General features: G+C 35.4%; 1 protein-coding gene across 1 annotated transcript in view; it reads right to left on the reverse strand.

Annotated features, from left to right (window-relative positions):
- The window catches only part of LOC119644848 (unconventional myosin-XV), a 35484-nt gene that overhangs the window by 10423 nt on the left and 2126 nt on the right, over positions 1–22935 (reverse strand). The window contains exons 2-3 of the mRNA XM_038044609.1: positions 16242–16450; positions 8168–15028 (exon numbers count right to left, since the gene is read on the reverse strand). Of these exons, the coding sequence (XP_037900537.1) occupies positions 8168–15028; positions 16242–16367 (6987 nt within the window). The 5' untranslated portion in view covers positions 16368–16450. The remainder of the gene's footprint in view (positions 1–8167; positions 15029–16241; positions 16451–22935) is intronic.

The raw sequence follows: 22935 nt of genomic DNA on the forward strand, positions 1-22935 counted from the left end.
TTCCATTTTGATTCAACTCTGTTGTTGACTCGCTGAGTGAGAGAAAAGTGATAAAAGTAATCTTTATTAATAATAAGTGGTGCGGTAGCAACGAATCTTTACAGTTAAACTCATCGATGATCGTAAGGCTTAGGTTTATATCCGAAATCCCTTTAGCAAGCGCAAACATGACATTACACAATAACACAACCGATCTAAAAAATTCAAAAGTAAGGTTTGCGGAAAAGATGGACGACAACTTCACCGCAAAGGAGAGATATTAAGCCTGATTGTAACTTCATATGATCGTAACTGGGTTATGTGATGCGGACGTTGCTATTTATCTATACGAAAAATCCCCTCTAACTAAATTATGTTCGTTTTCTCTAATACAACAAAAACTGTTCATTCATGGGGACTTATTGAAGCATTCAGGGCCAATTGTAGTTTTGAAAAGGGCAAAGACAACTATATTTCTATTAATTTTTGTACTATATACCAAGTCTTTGCCTCAGACAGGGCAACACGAATATTAAATTTTCGTTTTGAATTGTTTAGAAGTAATGTCTTACGATAGCACAGAATAAAGTTTACAAATTAGGGACTTTTACAAAGAGTTTAGAAACTCTTTATTATCTCTTTAAGTCACTGCGACGTTATAATGCTATCTTAGTATCATATAGCAGCCGCGAGCCCGTAAGATTTGCCCTTACGGAAAAATCTTATATATATTGCCTTTAGAGAGTTTGTTACCATGAAAACTATCGTAAGCTTTGCATTATTGAAACTTCTTCTGCATATATTATAAAAAAGAGAAAACAAAAATCATTCGACAAACACAAAATTGAGGTCTGCTGTTTATGAAGGTTCGCGTGCTATATGCGCAATTTGACAACGAGGAATGCAAAAGCTGAGTTGGAGAGCCAAATACAAGCACACCTGTATGCATCATTGTTGTCTACTTTGGATTGAAATAAAATTTTTGATAAACAAATTGAAACGTAGTGTATCGACTGCACACAACAGATGCAGATGCTACGGTGCAGCAACTCTATCGTTTGGGTTTATAGACTCAAACAGAAAGAAGATAAGCAAGACCAAGCTTAACGAGCAATGGAACGGCAATGGAAGAAATCATATTTATTGATTCAGAATGTGCTGTAAGAGGTAACTGGACCATTGGAGAAACCAACTTAAACGCTGCGCTACACAGCTTAAATGGAAATTGTTTAAGTGAGAGAAAACATAAAAGTAGCGCGCAAGCAATTGACGAGGACGAACAATTGGCGAGCAAATCCTGCGCTCTCTCCATGCTACATCAACTTAATGATCCAATTGCCAGATAATTGCATAAGAGACGGATGACGACCAGCGCAGCCGATGAAATAGCAGTTATCTACTTAAGTGTTGTTTCTTTAAATGGAATGCAAATACTTTGTTTTTAAATAAAATATTCCTTGTGCTTTCAAAATGCTTTTGTGATGGAATCATTTATTGTGAAAGCAAATCTTGCGCAGCTAGAAACTATAGAGAGCAGTGATTGATTGCTGAGCAAGTTATCTTGAAAGTCCGAGATTGTATGATCGTTTTGAAGATATCGAAATTTAAAAATCAAATCAGCATTTCAATTTTAGTCAGAATCAGTCACAGTCACATCGATCCATATTCGTAAGAGACTTGTTGTAAAGTGTAAGAAAAATTTTCAAAAATTAAATTTTAGGAGACGAACAGCAAGTACATCAACTAAGAAATAGTAAAACGTAACCAGACAACAGATTATAAAAGCTGTAATCGGGAATGTATGCAGACGTAGCTTAACGCCCGACGTCATGTTTCTATTCGTATTCCAATGCTTCCAATCATACAAATATATAACATATATTTGTATATATACATTTTCTGTCGGTAACTGCTTCAAAAATCTCCCAACACCAAAGAGAGCAGTGAAGTTATAATTAGCGACTGTACAAGTTCAACTAATTCGTTTCATTGCAATTCATGTTATTTCTCCTCTAATTTAAATTATCTCGTTAAATTTCGATTTGTTCATAAAAAATATTATAATATTTGTGGATATAAGAAAAACTCCGTTGAGCAAGCAAGTTGAAGCAAGTTAAATTGTTAAAGCAGGATAAAGCCAACCACTAGAACTGCTATACCACGACTTCGAATACAATACTTTATTTATCTTTATAATAAAATATCAAAGATCACATATTGTGACCCTATAGAAACTTATATTCGATGAGAGCTCTTTCTTAATCCTCGCTCTTTTTTACTCTCACTTATCAAGCGATACGGAAAATTGACCTGTACGACCCAAGCTTAAAACAATAAATTTGCATAGCGAATCATTAGTTTGTAGCAATTTTCATCATAAAACTCTAAACACAGTGGACTTTCTTGCTAATTTGTTATAAAAATGTTTTTATAGGTGCTGTTGAAATTTTCACTTGCGAGAAACTCACTTTTTATTATATCGATCGATTCGAAATCATTGTCTTTCTGTCCATGTATTTTTATGTTTAACCAGAATGTCGCTGTTTTTGAATTATTTCGAGAAAATACATAAAGGTTTTTTTTTGACTAAGGACGAAGCATATTGAATATAGGTTGAATCGGGCTGCTCTTGCGACCACTTCGAACATAGTCGTTCGATATGAAAATTTACGATCGGATGAGGCAATATGATGAACATTCTCACACATAATCCTTCATGGTGAAAATAATCATTTGACGTAGAAATTGACTGCACTAGGTAAGACTGTTTTTCAGACATCACCCCCGTATAAGGATGCTCACGTAAAGCCCGCCTTCAAGAATCAAAACACATTTTTCAAATATTGATCAAATATTGATCAAATATTATCAAAATGTATCAAAAAAACGCGCGTATATATATATACATTATGTAGACGGCTGGGGAGACAGACAAGCTGTAACCGATTCCAAAAGATGATTGTGTTTTTTTTTTTCATTGCATATCACCTTTCGGGCGGAAATGAAAACGATATTTATATTTCAATTTTGGACGCATGTCATCTCCAGAGAACGTGCACAGCAGAATTTTTATACAAGCTTTATACCGCAGCGTCACTTTTATTATAAATTTGAAAAATATGCAAAAAGTTCCATATTGAGGCTTTAAACTTGTAGACAGATAGCAGAGATTTAAACGGACCCCATAGACGAACATGGCTAAAACGATTAAGTATCTTCCGCTGATAAATGAATATTTTTTCAAAATTTTTGCATTTTCAAGTATCTTAATTTGCAAATGGAGCCAACTGGTAGCGCACCATCATATCGTAGTGTTGGATATAGCAGGCAAAAAAATTACATTACATCTGGAATATCCTTTATCTCTCGGAAATAAGCATATCATACTGTTTTTTTTTTTATTAACTGCCGATGCGTCATTTAGCCGATTGAAAACAATATTTAGAATACAAATTCCAGAACAACATTCGCTTTAGACGCTTTATCAAATCTCACGAATATATTTAAAAACATTTATTTGTGGGAACGAATAAGGCTAACAAGCAGACAAAATGAAGCAAATTCTTCAGAGTTAATCTCAATGTATCTACCAAATTTGGGAATGACAATCGAATAATATATTCCCATCCTTCAATATATGGAAATTGATATGAAAACGCTTTCATCCTCTCTGAAAACCTTCGCTTCTTCTATGTGCAATTATGTGCATTTTGTGTTTAGATATTTGATAAATAAGCGAAAGCCAAATGCATTTATTCATCTAATACTTTACCTCAGATTTTGTCATGGTTTCGAAACGCGCCAATATTTCTTTCACAGAAATTTTACACTCTGTTGGTTCTTCCAATATGGTCTCCATACGACCCACAGAACCACTGCTAGCTACGCTTGAACGACGCGCTTTGGACACATTTAAAACGCCATTGCTACATAAGTTATTTTGTAATTGTGACGATACCGCTATTGTTGTTATTGTTGTTGCTGTTGTTGTTGCTGTTGTTGTTGCTGCCGGCGACGATTTGTTCGTGCTTTGGGTTATATTATTGACAATTTGCTGTATTGAACTTAATGGAAGTTTACCCGTCATCAAGTCGATAGCGCTTTGCTCATCAATAGAATCACTATCAAATTTATCGGACCATTCTTGCGTTGCTCTATCGTATAAACATTGATTATTATTGTTATTGTCTTTCATTAAATCTTCATATTGCAAGCTATCCTTAACATTGTCAACATGCTTCTCTGTGTCTTCTTCAACGGTATTATGTTTATTATAGGCATCATTATGACCATGATAGCTATTACATTCTTCATTCATGTTGTTTTTAGTTATTTGTAGCCTTTGTTGTTGCAATTTTTCTAGTTCGTCTTCATTTTGCCAAGAATTATAAAAATCGGAATCGTGACTTAACGAAGAGCATTGTTCATTGAACTCACGTATGGTTTCATCGGTCAACTGATCCAATTCGAAGTGTCGATGAACTTGTGCTGATGTTGTGCCCGTAATGTGAGCTATTTCAGCATCGTCTGAATCTGTGTAGATATCATGATTTGATAAACGTTCATTTATGCAATTAATGTTGTTGTTATTATTGTTATTGGCATTATTATTATTATTATTATTATTACTATTATTACTATTATTATTGTTGTTATTAATGCTGCTATCGTGATTACTGTTGATGCCATTTTCATAATTTTCATTATAAGCACTTTCTGGTTCAGAGAAATTATTTAGCGAATCCAATGAATTAGAATTATTTCGCTTTAATTGGTTTTCAGTCTCACATTCACTGCATTGAGGATATTCTATTGGTGCTTCATTGATTGCAGTTGATTGAACAATTTTATCCATTTTATGCTTATCATCGTCTTCTAAACCATTCATCAGCTTATGCCGATTCTGCTGCTGCTTATCATGATTCATTTTGTTTATTAAAGATTCTACTTTACTAAAAATACTGCTAAATTTATACGGCATGGTATTGTGATGTGCGGGACCTTGCCCCACCTGATTTCGAGGTGAAGATTTGACGCAACGCAAACTCTCCGACATGATGCTCGAACATCGATTACTCGTTTCACCTGTCGCTGGTTTTTTTTTTTTTTTTTTTTTTTTTTTTTTTTTTTTTTGTTATTTTCACTACCGTTATTGCTATTGTTGTTGTATAACTGCACCTGGTTACATTAATTCATGATCTTCAGCATATGCAGAAAAACATAAAAATGTACTCAATCTTTGCACCAATTTCATTAACGCTTTTGGCCTGGCCGACACGGACTAGTCTACCATTATTCGTGTTTGCGACAATCATAGTTACACTGACAGTGAAAGTTACCGTAGAAGCAATGTTTTGTATTTTTATATGAAAGGCCTTATATTGCATGCGCGTGTGAGTGTGTTTGTTTGTTTGTTTGTTTGTTTTTTTGTTTGTTTGTGTTTGTGCGCAAAAAAAAACGCATCAATCGCCGCCACCAGTCCTTTTGACTTTAACATTCTTTTAATTGCAATCTGATACGGTCACAGATATGTTCTTATAAGGTGAACATAGCATAGCAGAGCACAGCACAGCACAGCACAGCACAGCACAGCAAAGCACAGTACGGTACAGCAAAGCGTAGCATAGCAGAGCATAGAAGTGTCACTAAAATTTTCTAACCGGATTTACTCGTATATAATTTTGTATGTGTATGTGGATATATGGAAAATCTCATTACGTTCGCATTCATTTCTCTTAATAAATATTTAAATTATTTGTTAATTTATTTATTTATGCATTGACTTATAAATCATTTGCTTAACAGACATACAACAAAACAACAAAATTAAATAATTTACAAGAATATATTTTATAATAAAATGTTTCGGTTAAATTAACTGTTATTCCTTCCTCTATTTCTTCTTCTTACTCGTCTTCCTTTTCTTTTTTCATCATCATCATCATCATCATCATTATCATCATCATCATCTTTTTTTTCTTCTTCCTCTTCTTCTTCTATTTTGCAAAAACCCCACGATGTTCAAATTTTCTTGCTTTGCTTTGCTTGCTTGTTTGTTTTGTTTTTTAAATGCATTCTTTGCTTAATTCCCGTTTTATAGATGATCGCGATGATCGCGATTGGACATGTTTTCGTTAACTGAAAACATAAAAACGCTACAACGAATGCTTGACCATTTCACTAAGCAGAAATCAACGATGCTTAAAAACGGACGAACATGTATGGAAGCTCGTGTAACTATGAAAGCACGTATAAATCATCGCACTTGTATTGAGTGAAATGTATCTCCGTTGATGTATTGTGCACATGTGGATATGTATGTATTCGTTGCATGTAATCGTAGTTTTGTTTTTATTTCATTTTTTTTTTTTTTCTTATTTTCTTTTTTACATTTTACATACATACATATATACGTACGCACATATGCATACACATTTACATATATATATATATATTGTATTTTCATTGCTACGTTAGCCTTATTCAACACATGTCTTTTTTTCTTTTTTTTTTTCTCTTTTTTTGTTTTGCTTTCAGTAAATTGCAACCGTATTAAATGTGCATATGTAAGCAGCTATAGCCATTAACTTGTTTTACCAGTATTTTAAATAATATAAGATTTTCAATTTCTGCATTCAGAGCGATGTTTCCCTCAGTTATGGCCTATGCTTGTATATTGCATGTATACATATTGTGTATAACATACATAAATAAAATACTTTGACGTTTAGATTTGATTGTGTTCAAAATTAGCTTAATATCATACGAAAATACATGAGTGCATGCACTTAAACTCACACCTGTAAATAAAATAATTTTATGTTTTTTTGGCAATTTCAATGCGCCATCGAAACGCCAACGAAACGATACCCAAACATATTAAAACAAAAGCTTAGCTCTTAGCTCCGTGGTTTTATTAATTCCATGAATCAGGTTCACATAAGTCATCACAAATCGTAAACGTACATACAAAAACGCATACACACACACGCATTTACTTTTATACATAATTTAGGATTAATTACAGCAAACGCGACGCGAACTATACAAGGTTTTAAGCTCAGATAGGCGTCACTTTTGCATATAACATACATATATCTACAATAGTATAGAAGCAGATGTGTGATAAGACGGCGCCGATATTAAATGCTGAATGGTTAATTATTAACGGTTTTTTGGCTGCAGCACATTGAAACTTTGGCTCGCAAAGCAAGAAGATTCGACAAAATTATGTTTCCTCGAAAATAGCTATGTTTTCAATTTTCAGTGATTTCACGTTCACTTTATATAAAGATTTTATACGGATTCGTCTTCTTATTGTGAATTTACTTTTGTAATTTCATTTAAACTGGACCATACCGTCAGATGTTATATTTACTCGCTTGAGGCTTGAGGCGAAATTATGAAATTTCCTTGAGTTTATATGAGTTGAACGACATATCGCTGCACAAATTAGTAATTTTATTCAAAGCAGATTTTGCCAATCAACATACAAATGCATACACACGTATGCATATGCACATGCAAATGTACATGAATAATATTGAAACAAATATATACACATTCGAATAGATATTGCAAGCCAACATTCGCTCGTAGTTTTCGCATGAAAAGCAAAATGCAAAACGGAAGTGCACAATAAAGTTTGATACGTATATACGATATTTTTGACTAACATTATATATCGCTGAATATGAATCACACTCAACATTTTTAAGTGCAAATAGTGGCATGCTTAACGTTGCAGTTGTACGTCAACCTACAATAAGGTAAGTGAGAAAATTTTCATACATATCGCGATAAAATTTAGCCATTCATCATATGATGTAATTAAAAACAAAAAAAGCACAAAAAAAAAAATAAATTTTGACTCTCATTTATAGACGTTAAAGGGGATCGGTTTGGAGCTGTTCTCAAAGCTACCACAATTTTGAATATTTTTTGTTTTCGGTTCCTTTACAAAGTCTTTCTCAATCTTTATGCCTTTAACGACTGAGAACGCAAGTACATACATAAGAAATTCATTTTCGTTGTGAACATATATATATATATTTCAGGTTAGAAAAGATATGATCTCTTAATTTTGAGAATTTTTGAATATAAATTTTAATTCATTTAGCACACAACCATTCATTTTATCAATGCATCTACTCATGAATTTAAGAATGTAATGTAAAACATTACTTACTTTTCTAAATTCCTGTACAAAGCTGGTAACCATCGCCTGTATAGCTGCTGCTCTAGTGGCGTGTAATGCGACAATTTTTCCATTACGCAAATTTAATTGTAATGATGCCGGTCTCGGCAATGTGATTATATTTTGTATCTCCGAATACGGCATAGATTGCACAACAATCAAATAATCGGCGTCACGTCTCGCTAGAAAAATGCCATTATGCGATATACCCATAATTGAAACATCTGAATATTGTGGTGCACCTTGAATTGGAAACAGACGCGCAAAATACAATGGCCACTCACGAGCTAAATCTATAAGATGGCGCTTCACAAGAGCACGTACATTTTGACTGTGAATAGTGTCTACTGTAACACCGTGACCGCTTAACATGTTTATAGCGGCCGTCTTTTCTTGTGGAGAAATACGTAGAGAGGGTGTAATACCGAAAACGTCAGATATCACTTGGGCAAATAGCAGATCGAGAGCTACTGGAGAGCCTATAGGTTCGTTCGGATGGAAGACTTCTTTGCGAACTCTTAACTTCCATGGCACACGATTATAAGTAAGGCATGCGTTGGCTGGACTTTTCAGAGACGAAGGTGCGAGAACAGGCGCTGGTACAGCTGGTAAAGGCCATTCATCCCCTACATCTACTTCCTCATCTCGCCGTGTATTCTGCGACATTGTGGTTGAAGCTGAAGTTTTTCTTTTCCGTTCCTTTTCATATTTTTGAGCCATGTGAGTGCGAAATGTAGCTGGAGTACTATTATTAGGTACAGTTGTTGCGCAAACTATTCTCTTTTGCTCCAATACTGTCCCTTGATATGAGTACTTTCGTTCAATTGTCGATCCATAGTCGTTAGAGCGTTCAGTAGTAGCAGTAATTACTTTAGGTGGAGCTGGCTGATAAACTTTATTGCTTTCCTTTTCACGTTCCACTTGCCGCATTTCATAAATTCTTTCACGCTTTTCACGCTCTTTTTCGCGTTCACGATCACTACCGCTTGATCCTGGTCCTTCGACTTCCGTACGATCCCAAACTGACTCAGAGAAATCATCACGATCTCTTGATCGAGATCTGGAGCGAGAACGATCCCGCTCATGTTTAATCTCTTTTTTAAAACTGGTTTCATACACCATATCCAATTTAGCTGCCTCTGATCGACCCCAAGAATCATAAACATTTTTCGAATCCTCTGCGGTATTCCATTTGTGACGTACGCCGAAGGTGTCCCTTTCTTGACGTTGTATAAATGCCGGTACATCTTTATTTTGACTTCTATAATCATTTTCCTCCTTTTTTGTTGATTGGACTGGCGGACTCTTCGGCACGGGTGGCGGCGCTGGTGGTGCTACATTGGGCGGTCTAATAGGGGGTGGTGGTGCTGGTATTGAGGGGGCAGGTGGTACATGCGATGGCCAATTGGGCTGAGGCGATAATTTACCTTCCATGCGCTCTATTTGAGAACGCACAGATTGCACATCCGGCACAGCGATTTCCACGTTACCGAAATGTCCACTTAACTGCTGTTGAAGCATCATTTTGCGAGTGTCTTCTAATTTGGCAGGAGCTCGTTGTTCTGACTTAGTACTGACCGTTGAACGAATAGAATGTCCAGCTGTCACTTGTTCCAACCGTTGACGCATTTCTGAACTTAGCTTTAGCTTACCAACACTACCTGGCGGTGGTCGATCGGCTCCGATTTCGAAACTCTTTTTTGTTATCTTAGAGGTTTGTTGTTGAATTTGCTCAAATACTGGCTTATTATTGATATTTTTCGATCCAGTTTCGACCTTAATTTGAGTTCTAACAATTTGTGTCGCTAGTATAGGCATATTAGCTGCTGGTGATGGACTTTTCGAATTATCCACTTCATATTCTTCCCATTCCATTACGGAGCCCGCTAATGATCCATTGCTACTATTTAACTGGGATTGAGGAGTTGTCTTGCGCTGATTTTGTCTCATCTTAAAAGCAAAAAAATCTTCTTCCGTTTCAAATTGTGGCCCATCCTGCGGCGGAGGCCAACGCCACTTTCCAATTCTGACAGTTTTAGCACGACCATATGGATCTAAGAAATGCCGCGTTTCTGACGGATCTTTGATTTCAATAGGTGGAGGCATTGGAGGAGGTGGTGGCGGAGGAATTAAAGATCCATTACTTTCTGAGGAAGCCTTACGATTGCGTTCATTTTCTGAAAATTGAGAAATTCGATTTTTAACACTTTGTTTACGAATGTGTCTTTGCGGTTCGGCAGCTGTTATGTTCATCTTCGTCGTTATGCTATTATTTGCACCTGGCGTTTGCTGCACTGCAGCTAATACTGGTATGAGAGGAGGTGAAGTAGTACCAGCTGCTGAATCTTGCTGACTGAGTAAGGTTTGCAAAGCCTGATTCTGAGCCAAGAGTTGCTGCTGAATCTGTAAATTTTGTGCCATAGCCGATTGTAGAAATGCTCTTTGCACCTGATGCTGATATATAGCTGGATCGGCGTCTGGCGGAATATTGACTATTTGCAATAAACTATCAGAGTTGCCTAATAAAGGGCTTATAGGTCCGATAATTGGAGAAGTAACAAAACTACTTGTAGGTTTCTGCGGACTATGTGTAGTTCCACCTCCTCCTTTAATTGTTTCTATTAGATCGTTTTGTTCTGTTAAAACTTTAACAGCGTCGTTAACAAAAATTGGTTTGAACAGTCCAGTAATATATTCGTCCAAATTGGCTGAATTTGCTTCTCCGCCACTTTTTTCGCCACCTCCTTTAATTTTTTGACTTAAACAAGACACTTTCCACAGCATGTCTTCATCAACGAAAGGGGCTTCGAAAAAATCATTCCCATCTCTATATTCCACCGATTTACCTCCACGTATACTGGCAGCCAAAGACCTCGCGTCTGAGAGTTCGTCTAAAGAGCCATCCAATACGGGACTAAATAAATCATCTAAAAATTGGTCAACATCCGATGCTTGGGACGGTACGCGCACTCGGCGTACGTGTGATGCCAAGGACGGAGCTTCACTAGTATCCGACATGGCAGAAGAACGTGTTGCATATTCCGACTTATCAACATATTTACTCGAATGTGAACCAGCGTGTGAACGACGTCCAGCGTATTGAGATTTTTGATAACGAGGTCCTCCGTCCTTACCCATGTTTGGAGTAAGCCGTTCAGCAGAATGATATCGGTCATTTAGACGACTTTCAGAAAGACCCAGCTCGGTTAAGGGTTCTGGTTCTGTGGAAGGTTCCAAGTCGGTATCATTACCTGTTAGCAAATCGTCTAATGATTTCGACCTTGTTTTTTCTTGTTCAAAGTATCGTTCATTTAAAGCTGAACTTCTGGAAAGTAGATTTCTTGAGTTCTTTCGAATCGGTTGCTCATTATTTGAATCAGAAATTGGTGATTCGCTGATTGGATTTACTTTAATCTTGGGTGGTTCTGGCGGTGGTACTTGGGGTCTTTTAGGTGTATTTGTTTCACTTTCTGGCATTATAAATCTATTAAACTTTGCGCCTGTGGTCATCAAGTCACTACGCAGTGCTGGAAAAGCGGGACAAAGTTCCTTTTCAGATATTAAGTCAAGAACATAATCTAAGCCGCAGGAGTCACTGATTAATTTTCCGTCATCAAATACAACTGTCCAACCACGATTAGATATTCCCAGCGTGGATATAGCTAGAGAAGCGGCTTCCTCACAAGTAGTCCACGAATCAATAGCGACTGTTTGAATAACATCATCGGGTAACGTTAACGCCACTGCTATATCGGACAAGCGCGTAACGGCTCGCCATTCCACCCACGAAGGGGGAAAGTTTCTACAAGCTTGCGTATTCGTGCTTCCGGTATTGCGAAGGATTTTTTTTAACATAATATCTCGGATAGAATCAGGAGCATTGTCCACAATGAATTTGATCAAATATTTACTAAATGCTGGTCCAGGCTGGAAACAAGATAAACTAAGTGCCATCAATTGCCATATGCGCATAGCCTGATCTTCATCAGCGGTATAAACTTGATTACACAGCTGAACTAATATTTCATCGCGTAATCCACGTGAAGAGAGCCCTTTATGAACAATGTAGTCAGATAGGACCTTTTCTTTGTTGCCATCCATCATTTTATCATTTGCCCAGCGCAATATCAATTTGAAAACTGCTAACGCATTTTGAAAATCCTGATCTCTAGAAGCGGCTCTAGTTAGAAAAGGTGCAGTAATAGGTTCCCTTCGTGGAGAAAGACGCAACCCGTTGCAATAAACAGAACTAAACTTTCCAAAAGAAAACTGATCAAGATCCTTAGGCAGATCGGCGGAGACAGGCGGCCCAGGCACAGTGCCTACTACTTTCACTAGATGACGATCGCCATGCAAAGGAGTCCAACCATCAATTTTTGAATATATAAAAGCCAATTCCGCTGGAATATCTAAATAAGAAAGTTGACTGCGTTCCAAATTCTCTCGCGCTAATTTCTTAGCTTCACGTTCCTTTTGAGCTTTCTGTGCCTCTAAGCGCCTCTTGTGTTCTACACGCAATTTTTCAACGTGCTTGCGTCCTAATTTACCACGCCACAGAGCCTGGGCTTTCAAAACTGCCTCCAGTAAGGCTTGGAAATTTTTGCGTTCACGATACCCTTTCCATTTTGCTTGTATTCGAATCGCAGCCACTTTTTTACGCGAAATAAGCCGACGGACTAACATACCACGGACATTCTTCTGAATAACTACAGCAGCCGTTTTTAAACAATCGGAACGTCCAGTTTCTAGTATACGATGCAAGGCTTCACGTAAAAATATTCTAGTAGCGCCTAGCTGATAATCTGGACCTTCAATACTAGTGCTGGGCATAGATTCCAACAGAATCCGGCAAAGTTCTCTATACGGAGTTCCTCTTGGTAACGGCGTTCTCATCATATGACGGTAACGTTCAACGAAATGCTGAAATCGCAAACGCACCGGATAACCGCGTTGACGTATACGAATAGTATCAAGCATGCCCAAATAACGCAACTGTTGAAGTACGCATGGCATATCCATTTTAAGAGAAAGCTTTTCATTGTTTGGCTTTATACAGCGCACAAACCATGGATTACAGCGTCCCATTGATTGCAGCAGCTGTTGCAAAGAATCTGAAAAACGCGCCGCTACCGTGGGAGTGCGTGGTTTCATCGTCACAAAACGACCATTGTTTCCTTTGGGCAAAGTTTTTCCAGAATCCCGTTGAGCTCTTAACTGTTTGGTAAGATCTACCACTAATTGAAGTTTGCTCGAACCCAATAACTCCAACACATCGCTGCGTAAAGCATCACGATTTTTATCCAAAAAACCGTCAACACAATACCAAACTTGGCCGGCATAATGTGTAATGCCGAACTCTTGAGCTCCTATACGAGGTCGAGAATACAATTCATTTAAGGCATGATTGTAGTGACATTTTTCCAAAAAACTCATATCAGATGCTCTAGGAAAGTTTGATTCGTCATCCAATAAATGGAATATGCCCACAGGCTTTTTTGCCAAAAGATGTATAACCGGTAAATTGTCATCCCATGTCAGAGGCGTCCATTCTAAGCGTTCACGCGAATATTCTGCTTGTTCCAATTTGAAAACATGCTTGTTAAAGTAAAGTTGCAAATTTTCGTTAGCATAGTTAATGCACAATTGTTCGAAAGAATTTTCAGCCAAATCCTCAAATCCAAAAATATCCAAAATCGATATGCGATGAGCATCATGAGTGCCTCCCTTTTGAACGATCGAATTAATACGAGATACTAGCCAATTGAAAAGACCCGCATACAGAGCCTTCGCAAAGGCATCTCGCGAGTCAAGAGCTTGATCTATTCCTAAAGGTGTGTGAAGTCTTTCCGAGCGAGCTTCTGTAATACGACTGGTTAAAGCACGATGTAAACCTTCGGCTGAAATATGCAACAGGTGTGCAGCCCATTTAATTTCTGCATCTGAACCAACTTCAACACCTTCTTGTCCATGACGTAATTGACGGCGATGGAAATAAACATTGCCCAAGTGAAGTACTGACGCCAATACACGTATGATACCTTCCCGTTCTCCCTCAGAAACGCCAAGAACTTGCATAGCACTTTGCAGTGAACCCCAATCCACACGACCGGGCGCACAATCAGTAGCCCCTTGATTCAAATAAAAATATTTGTCAGCTTCCAAAAGACCATATTTGTTACGTTCTGGCTCACTCAAACCACCCAACATTTCGTAGAATACATGATAGTTACGTTCCCCGGGAGCTTGGGTAACAATGCGAGATTTCTCCAACAAATATTGCGTAATTTTAGCACCAACTATAGCTCCATTTTTAAAATAAACTTCCAAATATTTACCGAAACGTGAGCTATTATCATTACGGGTGGTACGCGCGTTACCAAAGGCCTCTAGCAAAGGCGCAGCTTCAAGAATTTGTTCAGTGATTACCGCTGAAGCAGATCCCCCACCTGGTACCACCGCCGCCAAATATTGCATAACGAGTTTTGTTGATTCGGTTTTGCCTGAACCTGATTCACCAGAAATCACCACAACTTGCGGCGAAGGTAATGCAGAATGGGCAGCAGCCCCTATCGCAAAGAGATGCGGCGGCATATTTCCTAATGGCTTTCCAGCGTACTGTTTGGCCACTTCCAACCCATATGAATCTGGAAACATTTTATACGGATTGACAGCAATCAAAATACTGCCAGCGAATGTATAAATTAGTCCTTTATCATAACGTAACCGCAAATTCCATAGTAGAGAGGCTTCATGTAAGTCATCTAGCATAGTCATATCTTCGACCCCGCTACTATCCAAATCTTGACGTGGCCGCAGGTTACCCTCGCCTGGTTGCAAGGCAAACGTTTGGGGCTGAAAAAAACAGTTTTAATTTTACTATTAAGAGAACAACGCAAAACACAATGCAAAGCATAAGAAATTATGAGACTACACGAACATGTCTAGCTAGAACATCACTGCAAAGCATTGACAATTTTTTAACACTCTGTGGATAACGACTTTTGATTTTCCGGTCCAAATCAGTGTAGTAATGCAAACGCGACGGCTCCGGTTTAGGAAAGTCCTCTACGCTAGGAGGGCGTTGACGTCTTAGAACGTGCGGCGACAATATTGCTACCGAAGGCGAAGCTGCAGGACTAGTAGGTGTTGTTGACCCACAACGTTGCCACGGTTCCAAATGAAAGCGTACAATACGCATTTGTTAACAAGGACTTTTGCAATTCTACACTTCTACAACAACGCAATTTAATGCCTGCGGTATGCAATTGTTTGGGATATGTTAAAAAACGAGGCAGTGTTACGGCCAAATGATCCGTTCATTTTATAAGAACAACACACAGCTAACGTCTTTAACTCAACTAATACGAATTTCTTTGGCTATGAGCCAAAAGAGACTTCTGTCATGCAACATCAACATCAGCACCAGCACATCATATGCACTTTTCATGTACATATGCTTAAATCCAAAGAGAGTGTACGAGTATTTCTAAGTATAAAAATACCCACATATAAAACAGAACATGTTTTACTTCTTTCTTTTTTTTGTTTCATTTCTTTATTTTATTTTTTTTTTTTCTTGCTTTTTACTAAAACGATCGACTCCTGTCTATCAACTGAGCTTGAAAATATTACTTTCTGCGATCTTTTGAATTTTGGCTTTAAGTATAAAATTCAACATTAGTCAAATCAGACAGATATTATTTTAGCTAAAAAAAAATATATTATTAAATGTATCATCTTGCTTTACGAGAAGTCTCATTTCCATTTTCTGCGAAAGGCAAATATTTACAAAACTGGAAACGTTTCAGTTTTTTGTATAATTTTAATTAATATAATTATAATTTCATTTTTCTGAAGTAAACAATTTGCTAAATTTTTTTCGTTGATTAAATCGTAAACATACACGACAACGAGCGAATGTCTTGCCCATGCGCACGAATCCCAAGCGTAAAATTAAAAATCATTCAGCTTTCGATTAAAAACTTTGTAAATTTACAAAAAAAAAATAAATAAATAAATAAATAAATAAATGAGAAAAAAATAGAGAAGAGAGAGTAAAACGTACCTTATTTTTAATGAGAGCTTGTACAACTATTACTTGGGCAGCGCGATGGACTTCTTGCACTTCACCGGGTATCGGATGACCCATTCCAGGATCAAACCAAACTAAATCACCTTCAGACCAATCCATGATGCAAATCAATAATTCAAGTCTTTATCTTTTTCGCTTAAACTCGATTTTACTTGAAAACTCCTTGAATGCAACACATGACTCTGTAATAATACAACCAATGAAGAATAAATATAAGAATACCAAAGATGGTCAATAAATGCGACGCTCAAATATGCCTTTCATTGCAATATGCCTTTTCAAGACGGTGTTTTTTATAAATAAAAGTGAAAAAGAAAAGCAAAAATGGAAATTTTTCCATTTTTTTTTCCTTTGCGATCACTTTTGCATTATTTCTTTCCCCGAGTATTTATGTGTTTGTTTTAATTTGCATCCTATTTCATTTATAAGTGTAATGGTTAAGTTTTTATGCGCCAGAAAAACACTACAAGACGGTTAATTCAATAGAACTGTCTCAAAAAAACTGTTTAGAAACCACTCCTGCGTCAACAAACTATTTATACCGATACATTATCTATGTTATGTGTGATAAACTCATATAATAATAATATAAGATGTGTAGGTATAGCAAGAATGTAGAGAAAAACCAATTAATGAAATATTGACAAAGGCGGCATCTCCGCAGAAATTGTAAAGCACGTGGGTTGACTTTGATGTAAAAATAAAAAACAATATATTGGAAATTCTAATTTTCATATTTATTGCATACTCAACAAAATATTTGAAACTTTTGATCTTAGTTAATCCTAATAAATGATATTATTCCGCATCCAGTGTAGTGCAGTCATCGTACGCGACTTTCCCCTATTTTATTGCAATAATCTATTGAGCAACATTTCCACTTCAATTGTTTGATTTAATATTATTATTGTGCACTTTGAACAATAATGCATACCAAATGGCTTTCCTAACAGTAAATCTGACAAATGTTTGCTGAGCTAGTTGGTAGTAGTTTTTTTTTGTATAATGTGTGAACTTATTAAACAAATAAAACTCTTGAGCCGAATGTGTTTATGATCATATAATTGGCCGCACCTTGCCTCGCCTTTTCGCTCAGACAGACACACACACACACATATATATATATATATATATATATATATACACGCAAATCGCAAAAGCAAAGTAGCAAGGAAAAAGAAAGAAAAACGCACACTAAATTGTCAATAAACCTGTAAGGCAGACTTTTGAAACTGGAAAATGGCAATAACAACACATCACATAAACGCACACCTTAACAAATCCATACAAATATTCATTCATACATATATACACATACATGCACACATGCATACAAACATACATACATACATACATACATACGTACATACATACATATAAACTAAGGAGAAATGCTAATAAGTTCATACACTTGTTCATATTTTACTTTGTACACTTACAACACAGTGTACACAAAGAAAACATACCTAACCACACAACAGAAAAGCTACGACAAGATTGACCGCATTCCAACAGATTGTAAACGCATACGTATGCATGCATACGCGCCATAAGCCTTGCGCGTTCTCTTTACGCTTTATATTTTCATAGACATATCCAAATAGATAAATAAACAATAATAGCTAAGGTATGAAAGTTAAACAAAAAAGAAGAAAAAAAAAAGAAATTTATAAAAATTAATATAACTTCAATAATACTCTAATAATACGCGAATAATACGCTCCCTGTCCACACAATTCTCTCGTTTTTTTCTTCTTTTTTCTGTTCACAACACATCCCTCCCAACTTTTATGTGCACTTAGTGTATGTAAATTTTCACGCCTCATACTACGCACATTCTTGCGAACAAATAACAATATTTCCGAATTCAAATATAATGTAAACTCAAATTCTAATTCGAAATTATAAACGTATGTGTCAGCAATCTTCAATCAATTCAAAAACGCTGCGATACGGGCACATAATTGCGAGCATGGCATACGTATATTAATTAGAAAGCATATTCGTCAACTGATCAACTGTATGCCTTGTCAGTAGAAATGTTTACATACACATATTAACTTGGCTTGTGATTTGTATTTTCTTTCTTTTGTTGTTGTTTAATATGAATTCTATTTTTGTAAGTGCATTAATATGACAGATAGATGGTATTATGCTAATATACTGTTATTACACATACACTCGTATATTTTTTATTTATTAATTTAAAAAAAAAAAAAATTTACGTACAAAAAAAATCTCACAACAATTTCCTTCGCCAACAGGTCTTCCCAGACTTTGTTAAACAGCAAAAAATTCAAATCGATGTCATTTTGTAATTCATTAAAAAAAAAAAAATCCTCTGATGCTCATTAGATACTGAGAGAAACATTTTCCGAAAGTGTTAAGTTTGTCGGAATGGGAAGAGAGGTTTGTTGGCGCGTGGCAAGAAAAGAGAATTATCCTACGAGTCTCCTGCCACACTTTCCTTTTCGGTTTTATTTCGTTTTAAACCTGCAAAAATTTTTTGGCATAGACTTTAAAGCTTGTGCCTTCAATGCAAAAATCGCGTGCATTTATTTGAAACTGATAAGAAATAATAAGTCTTAAGTTTTTGTAAAAATTGTTATTATAACTTTTGTTACATATATTAGTTCAAATTTGCAATGGCGACGATTTATACTACAAGAAGAATAATAGTAGCCAGATGACTAGTGTAGGTGTTTGTCCCTAGCAGCGAATGCAGAAAGTGAAAAACTTATTCAGTCCTTATCGAATCTAGCCGATCTTTCACTCTGAATTGGTAATATTGCGCACAACTAACATAACAATGATAAAATGACTTCAGTTCTCAACGCCTACAGAAGTTACAGACGCACTTTTACTTGTGGATATGAACTTCTAGCTTGATGCATGTACCAGACAGTAGCAACACAGTTCATGCATGCTTAGTTAGAGAAAAAACAAAAAAAAAAAAAAAAAAAAAAGAAGAAAAACAGCTGGAATAACCCTTTTGATAAGCACTTAGTTTTAAGATTCTAAATTGTGTAAAAGATGTCAGTTACATAGATGAACGACTTATGTAAACAATTCAGCAAAAGGATGAGCATTTTCCCATAAACAAATTGCAAAATGTATTTCGACGCTTTTTGTCATCACCAAGCATGTAGCTGTGCACATGTCATCGCATCTAAATACGGGTTCAGCGACCGAGTAGATTATGGGACTTGGCATTGACATTTTATGCAGGAAAAGCTTAAAAAGCGACTTCGAACTTCTAAATGTTGGGATAAGATGTAAAGCATTAGCTCTTTGCGGATGCGTTCATTATTCATAAATGAAATGCAAATGAAATTTGTGCAGAGTGCATTAACAAATTCCGTTAAGTAAAGCTCGCGTCGTACAACTTACAATCGTCGCAGACGTTATGGTATATCACAAACATTGTTATTGTTATGGCCCGCATACTTTTTACTTTTTACACACACAGCGCAAAAACTTATGCAAATTATATCGGCTAGAAAAGATTTAACGAAAACTTTTTTGATAAATAAATTTATCCCGCTTGCATTGCCCACAAGCGTTTGATAGAGCCCCGTTTAGTTAGCGAATCTGAAACTTTGGAATTGTAAGCAATTTGCCCTCTGTCCTTTGCCTCCAGTCTATCGGAGAGACCGCTCTTCTTCGTTGACTGTGGGTCGTCTCAATTCAAGTGTAACTTTCTTCGTTTATTTTAATTTGGCTTTTGTTTACAAATTCGAGATACTTTGCAAGTTCACTTCGCTTTTATCAGAAAGAAAATTGAGGTACTGTACCATTTCGATGATAGCAAGTGAGTGCTATTTTATTTTAAACATAATAACAAACATATACACGTATATACGTATAAGCAGGTCTATCAATATGCGAAGCTTTATATTAATGCTAGTTAAACATTCATTGTATGCAGCATTGCAGCGATGTTAAGCGTAAAATTAATTTTATCCAGATATGTTGAGAGTACGTTTTTTACACTTGACTTAAATGTAAATTTTTATTCATTTTCATTACGATAGATTCGTGGCATAATTAAAATTGTTTCTCTATTAGAAATCTTGTGACGCAGAATTAAAGATATATTACATTTATCAATTAGCTTGTAACACAGCAGACATTTTATTATGTATATTCATTATTTATGGACATATGCTTGATCGTGACTATAAAATTGTAAGCAAATGTTTAGTAAAAATTGTATAAATTTTCCTCACTTCAAGCTCTTCCTCCCTCTCCCTCTCCCTCTCCCTCTCCCTCTCCCTCTCTCGCTCCTGTCACCTAATTCGTCGCGTAGTCATATACCATATTAGTTGAAAAGTTGCATTATTTATATATAATTGTTGTTGTTGCATAAGACAAGCCTGCTAATAAATGTACAACTAGCAAAGAATGATTCTAATCGGGATCAAAAAAGATTCGAAGTTTTTTTCTTTTTCATTGAATTGTAAATAAAGAAATGAATGAAAATAACGCAATAATTTTCACAAGTTAACAGAATCGAGTCAAAAACTGGGGTACGAATAATAAAATAAAGTGCATCGAGTGCAAGAAAGTATTATACAAAACAGATAAGGAGAAGTACAAATGTTTACTTCTCATCCATCCATATAAATGACGAGTAAAAATAAATAACGAAAGCAATATTTTATATCTAACTGTCCTACTTTTTACGCGCAAGATTACCAATTGAAGAAGTGATCGCGGCAATAAAGCATCAATCACACACAACTCGTAATATTTAATATGAAAACTTTCGCTTAAATGCTTCACTCTTTGCAGCGAATATATCAGCAATACCAATGGCAACAGCAGCAAAACTAGCGGTAGCAGCAGCAACGGTAACGGTGACGGTAACAGCAGCTAAACGACCATTCATTCTCCTTTTGCTTCATATCAAATGTAAATGTTTAAAATTTTTAAACTTACTACTCGTAAGTTTATTCACTTTCAACAGCTCTTTCAACTCTTTTATAAATATATATATATATATATGTTTTATATATATATGTTTTTTCTTTTTTGTTTTTTTTTTTTATTCATTTTTTCATAGATCGATTTGGCGATAATTTCAAGATATTCACTCTTTTATTTTTCATGATTTTGTTTTTATTGGCTTTTCATTATAATTAAAACCTATTTTCCATTGAATAATTTTGTGGATTCAATTTGATTATTATATTAAATGAATGCGTTTTCTTTCCAAGATTGCATGTTTCGTTTTATTATAAAAATTAAACGAATAATTAATCGAAAAATTGTTTGCTCTTTACGAAAAGAAAGATTCATTCATTCATTATCAATGTATTGACAAAAAAAAATGTAAAAAATTAATATCACATTTTCTTAAAAAAAAAAAAAAAAAAAATGTAATCAAATTATAAAACAAGGTCACTAGAATAATTTACTCTTTACTCTCTTTACTCTCTAAAATAATGAAATCGTATGTGGTTTGCTTTAAAGTATCGGCAGCGAATTTCTCCTTTTTTTTTGTCTTGGGAATTGTTGCCCTTTTTTTGGCATGGCATTTGAGAGAGTGAAATAAACTTAATTACCGCGATATATATCCATACATACATGTGCATTGCAAAATACAAAAAGCAACCGCCGATAAAGAGTTTCACTGTCAGCACTTAACTAATAATCGAAACGTGCGAAAGCCTTTCCTCTTTCTAGAAATACTTTGAAAGCAAACATAACAATATATAGTAATGGTAAAGAAACTGATAATAACATTGAAGCAAACCATTCAATATATATATATATATATATATATATATATATGTATAGTATATATATGTATAGTGATAGATGCATGTGAAAAATCATTGAAAATTAATTATTGAATTGAACGACTGCGCGATAATTGTTAATTGACTGCTGATAATTTGCGAATTAATTTAATTTTTTTTTTATTTTTTACTCGTTCTCAGCAGCGCGGAAAACTTGTACGAAATTTGATTTAAGATTTTGAAATGATATTTCTCAAAAAGGAATGAAAAGAGCAACAGCAAAGTGATATTATTATCGCAGTAACGTTGTGTTTGCAGACACTAACTGAATATTATTTTATGCGAATTTCTTCCTCTGCTTTTTATTTCAAATTTTACCCAATGATCAAATTTCCCTTTTCTTTAAAATTTCTAAAATAAAAAAAAAATAAAAATGGTTTTTGTAAGATGGTATTTTTAATTTTGAGAATAATCAAAATGATAAAGCAAAAAAAAAAAATATATATATAAAACATTTTCACAGGCAATTAACAAAAGAATTCAAAAGTAGCGAGGAAAACACAAAAAAAAAAACGAAAAAAAAAACTAAAGACTTAAGCAGCAAACTTCGAATGAATTTTGTTTTTTTTTGTTGTTGTTGTAATTTTCTTTTGAGGTTTCCTGTCCGTCCACCAAATAACTAAATGTGTCTTTATGTACATATTATAAGACAAGTTTTCTATGGATGTGTCAACTGTTATTGGGGTGTATGTATGCTTTTCCAAGCCACTGATTGATTGATTGACTGATTGATTATTCTGTTGTTGTTATAATACATAGTTGTATACATGTATGTGTGTGTGTGTGTGTATTTATGTATGTGTGCTTGTGTATATTTTTATGTATGTGCATTCACGGTTTACTTTTTATTATTATCTGCCGGA

The sequence above is a fragment of the Glossina fuscipes genome, unplaced genomic scaffold (assembly GCF_014805625.2).
Source record: "Glossina fuscipes isolate IAEA_lab_2018 unplaced genomic scaffold, Yale_Gfus_2 0, whole genome shotgun sequence".
Lineage (NCBI taxonomy): Eukaryota > Metazoa > Arthropoda > Insecta > Diptera > Glossinidae > Glossina > Glossina fuscipes.